Here is a 5,552-nt window from a genome sequence, read left to right as displayed (position 1 = left end):
AATGCAGTCATATTTTCTTAGTTAGTTCCCTTAATTAGCATCGTCATGGCTGAGGGCTGATTACTAATCTAACCCTTATACCATTATTTGGCTTGTGCAGGAAGAAATTAACCCATATGTCTAATTCCTAAAGTGGCAGTAAAGGCGGCGATAAGCCTCCATGGAATAGTCTGAGATTGCCCGTAAGTTCAACTCCTGGTGGGATGACCAAGGACAAGTAAACCGTACACATTGATAAAACATGTACAATTCCAGATTCCTGGCAATTTCTCAAGTTTTATTTTCTTCATTTGTGTCCGACACACTTACAAATAAGTATATATATAGGATAGGATGGATAGGTAATGGATTCATATCTAACACGGTGCTCATCTTCAACTCATACTCTTTCGGTGGTTGAGTGCTTCCTCTTCCAGCAGACATCCATTTCGGAGTACTCTCTCTACTTTTATCCTTTCTATTTTCATCATTCTTTCAATTTTTATGGGGTTTGTAGATTCAATCAAGGTGGAAAACAGTTTATAACAATTACATTGTCTTGGTTTTTTATTTTTTGAGGGGTTTTTCTTATGTCTTTTCTTATATCCACAATGTTACTCCAGACAAACAAAACTGATCTAATATAAGTAAGGTATGTAATTATATCTGAAATCCGCCTATATTAGAACGTATGTAAATGAGGGAATAATTTCCCTCATCACTATATTTATAACCGTTGAATGAGTTTAAATTTTGAGATCTGTGTAGTAGATAAATACAAATCTCAAAATTTAAACTCATTCAATAGTAATATGTAAGGTAGTGAGCATTACCATCACTTGAGGATGATGAGAAAAAATGTACCCATGTAAATGATGAGATCAGTTTTTTGTGTTTATAGTCCATGTATCTATTTGAAAATCTTTTCCCCCATTTCAGAAAGCCCTTCAAACTTGTTTTTTAGCCATACTTTTTTGTTTCTTGCGTGTTTTGAATTTGTGATGAACGTAAACATTTATGTCGTCATACATGTTATTTTATTATCTTACGCTTCGTAATATTATTTTGTAATTTCTGATAGTTTATAAATTGATTGATTGACATTAAAAATAAGAGATGAATAATACTTTCTTTATTCTTAATTAAGTGAAAAGTTCTCAAATCTCGCTAACATGGTATTATTTTAGCATACAAAAGTCATAATTTGAGTCATTTATCATTGTTTAAAGATATTTCTAGAAAAATTCATTTGAGTTAGAGTTTCTTTAGTTATTTATATGAATAAAAGAAATCGACAGTTTACCACAAGAATGCTACTTTGTTATTAGAACCATCGATTTTTTTGACATATATGGATGACAAAGGTATCTAAATTGAATGAATTTTTTAGAGATGGTCTCAAATTCTAATGAGAAGAATAAACGGTTTCGTTTATGCATTTATACAATGAAATGATATTACGTTCGTGAAGGAAGACTTTTCTTATAAGTATTATCCATAAGAGATTTCATGAGCTTTTTGTGCGAGTATTTTTCTAAGAGATTACTATTTCATTATTAGCAGGAAAATGGCACGTTGTTTTCAAGGTTGGGTATTTTTGTTAGCCGTGCTAGTATTGGCATTAAGCACTCCATGTTCACATGCACATCTGAAACACAAGAAATTTAAGACCAAGACTGGCGTCTACCTCTCCCCTAAGTTTGTGTTGGAACCAGGATTAAGTTCCAACAAATACTTTTACAACGTTCACTTCCCAAAAGGTCACATTGCCCTAAAGAATTTCAATGCTGAAGTAATTGATGAAGAAGGGAATTCCAGTCCTCTTCATGAAGTCTACGTCCATCACTGGATTGTTGAAAGATATTATGCTCGGAAAGGTTACGTGGAGCCAGAGCAGCAACTTCCCCAGCAGCTCTCGGAATCGGATGTTATATGGTTGAGGAACAGTGGGATGTGCCAGAATGGTGCTCTTGGACAATATTTCGGACTCGGATCCGAAACACGAAAAACAGCCACAGATGTTCCAGGTCATTATGGAATCGAAGTTGGGGATGGTGAAGGGGTTCCTGATGGGTTTGAGGAGAGATGGATGCTCAATGTGCATGCAATTGATACTAGAGGAGTGGAATATGACCTAGGGTGCACGGAGTGCAGGTGTGATATGTATAACGTGTCCAGGGATCAAAGTGGCCAGCCTCTGCCGGCTGGGTACACCGGGGGTTTGACATGTTGCCCTGATGGTGCAAAGTGCAGACTGAAACAAGGGTTTGATGGTGAAAAGAAAAACCACTACTTGAGATATACTGTGAAGTGGGTTGACTGGTCTGAGTCTGTTGTGCCTGTCAAGGTTTATATCCTTGATGTCACTGATAGAATGAATCATTCAGCGCCTACTGGAGCTAAACACAACTGCCTGGTAATTAATTAATTAATGAACTTAATTTTGTACTGTATGGCATTAACATTCTCTTATCAAACACTGTCTGTCTCTATACTGTTTATGTTGCCAAACTTATCTAAAAATTGACGTAACATACAATGTAAGACTTAGTTATGTTGATTACTAATTTGTTGCTAACATGCATGTGTGGTTCATCCAGTTTGACGACATAAGTCCTTTGATTCTCTTTCTTTTGTGCAGGTCGAATATGATGTTGAAAAGTCTTGCAATGCCACTAATGGGTGCTTAGACAACAAATGGGCAAAGATTACAATGCCAACTGGTGGTCATGTCATCTATGGTGTAGCCCATCTGCACAGGGGGGGGCTTGGTTCAACACTGCATGGAGAGGTGCTTTTTTTATTCCACTCCAAGTAATTTAATGGGTTGTTACTCAAATTAATAATTAAACACTGTCATAGTGTCATTAACTAACCGATTAACTAATGTTCTTGTTAATTAATTGTAATCGTTTTAATTTAGGATGGAAGGGTTTTGTGTTCGTCAACACCAATTTATGGAAAAGGAAAAGAAGCGGGAAATGAGGCTGGTTATGTCGTTGCAATGACTACTTGTTACCCTTGGCCGGGCTCAGTTAAGATAAAAGATGGGGAGACACTGACTGTAGTTTCTAATTACGAGAGCACTCAGCTGCACAGCGGAGTTATGGGTCTCTTCTACATTTTGGTAGCAGAAACACTTTGAGTAAAATAAGCTACTATTATCAAATTAAATAAACATCTGTAAGATCATATTCATCTGTTTTTTTTTGTTTTTTTGGTAAACATATTCATCTGTTTGGTGAATGTGTGATGAAGTAATAAAGCTCCAGTCAACTTAATAAATTTGAAGATTTGCATAAATATTCAGGTGTTTGTTCACGAAATGATCGTCACTATATTTAAAGTTGAATGCAAGATATCAATTAAGCACCATCATTTAAGGATTTAACTCATGAATTTATACATTCATGCAAAGGGCAATGTTAGGATGACAAAACTTGTAAACAAAAGTTGCAAACTAAATTATATGTCATCAATATGAAATACGCACCTTAATAAACACTTAAGTTATAATCAAATCATCAACTTTTATGTCATTTAGTTTACAAAATTTAGTCTTTCTAGCATTACTCTTCTCACAAATTATGAAATTTAAACAAGCATCAATAATATTTTTACAATATAATAATTACCTAAACCCTAATATTATTCTTCATATAGTTCTATAGCAAACAAAAAATGTACCCGTGTAATTATTAATATATTTTTAAAAATGAATACACGTAATTAGCATGGGTATATTCAGCAAACATATGTGTACAAATTAAATTAAAAAATATGGGTACATATTGATGCGAAAATTAACTAACACACAAATTAAACCCTCTTATTGACAATTGTAGTAAAGATGTAAGTAGGGATCGTTTTGCACCGGAGATTAGGAGGGATTGCTAATCTATGCTAAATTGACTTTAAAACACAAAACTAAACTTGAAAACACTTAACTAGACTCAAAGAATGGAAAACTAGACTCTAATACACTAAAACAACTCAAATGACTCAAAATAGCACAAAACAAGCTAATTGATTCAAAACAGACATTAAGAGTGAATTTGGACGAAAATTGGTTTTTGACTCAAAACACTTAAAAACACAAACTAAAACAGTTTCTAACTAATATGACTCAACAAAGTAAAGGGGGATTTGATTTTGACGAATTTGAAACAAACAAACAAATTGTAAAACTAAATAGATTGTAAAACGAATTTTGGGAAATAAGATGGTTGATTGATTAGCTAGAGGGTCATTCTCCACACATGACACACTTGCATACAAAACGATTTCCAGTTGCTTTTCAATAAATTATGAAGCTCAACACCCCAGATTAACCGTGATGCACTAATTAACCCTCAGATTTTCCTTTACTCATTGAATTAGATGAATGCATGCGACAACCCAAATCATTCTCCAAAGGTCCCCTACATGAATGTAAAATAGAGATACAATCAGAGATCATTACGTTCCATGAAAATCATAAGTGTTAACGAGACATTCGTAACTATGAATGCATGATACGTTTGCCAAGAATTCAATTAACGCGATTATGACTAGCTAGCAACCTTCACTACTCATGAATATAAATTTGTAACGATTAGGTGAAACTCATTTATATTCTAGCATCAAATTCAAGCATGCAAACTAAGTAGGCCTTCTTAATCAACATACAAGAATAAGTTTTGAATAAAATAGTTAAGCAAATTGCATTCACACTTTATGAAATCACAACTGGAATTAATCAATTCATAACACAAATATGTTCATGGTTTCGAAATTCCCCCTAGCCAAAAGGGATTTAGTTCCTCATACTTGCAATTAAACATAAACAATTGAAATTAAACATTGAAAACCAAAGTAGAATATACTTAGAATGCTCCAGCAATCCAAATTGAATGGCTAGCATAACTCCAAGCAATCCTCATTCTTCTTCTTTGCAACGGCACAAGGTGTGGGATGATGGATGAGTGGTAAGTTATGGTGGTGGATGGATATAGGTGAGTTATGGTGAAAGGTGGATATAGGTGAGTTATGGTGAAGGGTGGATCTAGGTGAGTTATGGTGAAGGGTGGATGGGTCACTCCAATGGCAATGGATATTTATAGGGAGAGGATGGTATTAGGTGAGTTAGGTGAGTGCACATTCCATTCAATTTAGGTAGGTTAGGTGAGTGCATCATCCATCAATTTAGGTAGGTTAGGTGAGTGCACCATTCATTCAATTTAGGTAGGTTAGGTGAGTGCATCATCCATCAATTTAGGTGAGTAGGTTAAATGAGTGCACTAACCATTCTAGTAGGTTAAATGAGTGCACCAACAACTCAAATTCTGTTCTGGTATGTTAAATGAGTGCATCATCCATTCAATTTCTGGTAGGTTAGATGAGTGCACCAACCATTCTTGCAACTTGCATTTGTTTCTCCAGATTTGTACCATGTTCCTAGCCTCATTTAAGCACAAAAAACGTCCATCTAACTTGCTCCACATGCATGCACTGCAATTCAGCCCAAAACTGCACCAAAATGCACTTTCTTGCCAACTTTGTCATTTGAACCTACAAACACATGAAAATAGCTT

General features: G+C 34.9%; 1 protein-coding gene across 2 annotated transcripts; it reads left to right on the top strand.

Annotated features, from left to right (window-relative positions):
- Positions 1-316: 316 nt before the first annotated feature.
- On the top strand, positions 317-3,282 carry LOC126598553 (uncharacterized). Of its 2 annotated transcripts, none has more exons than XM_050264922.1 (4): positions 317-433; positions 1,543-2,395; positions 2,621-2,770; positions 2,903-3,282. In XM_050264922.1, the coding sequence occupies exons 1-4, from the start codon at positions 345-347 to the stop codon at positions 3,122-3,124; spliced, it is 1,314 nt and encodes a 437-aa protein (XP_050120879.1). In that variant the 5' UTR covers positions 317-344; the 3' UTR covers positions 3,125-3,282. The 2 variants fall into 2 exon arrangements, with proteins under 2 accessions (XP_050120879.1, XP_050120877.1); XM_050264920.1 differs by having other exon boundaries at positions 324-433; positions 1,540-2,395.
- The last annotated feature ends 2,270 nt before the right edge of the window (positions 3,283-5,552 follow it).

Source organism: Malus sylvestris, chromosome 14, assembly GCF_916048215.2.
Source record: "Malus sylvestris chromosome 14, drMalSylv7.2, whole genome shotgun sequence".
In the NCBI taxonomy this organism is placed as follows: domain Eukaryota; kingdom Viridiplantae; phylum Streptophyta; class Magnoliopsida; order Rosales; family Rosaceae; genus Malus; species Malus sylvestris.
The sequence above is the reverse complement of the archived record's forward strand: the minus strand, read 5'-3'. Positions and strand labels throughout refer to the sequence as shown.

Bases quoted from the DNA above. Each gene is read 5' to 3' on its own strand.
- LOC126598553 (XM_050264920.1), top strand. From the start codon at position 345: ATGGATTCATATCTAACACGGTGCTCATCTTCAACTCATACTCTTTCG. The intron at 2,396-2,620 runs GTAATTAATTAA...TCTTTTGTGCAG, and splicing joins GAGCTAAACACAACTGCCTG to GTCGAATATGATGTTGAAAA. The intron at 2,771-2,902 runs GTGCTTTTTTTA...GTTTTAATTTAG, and splicing joins GTTCAACACTGCATGGAGAG to GATGGAAGGGTTTTGTGTTC.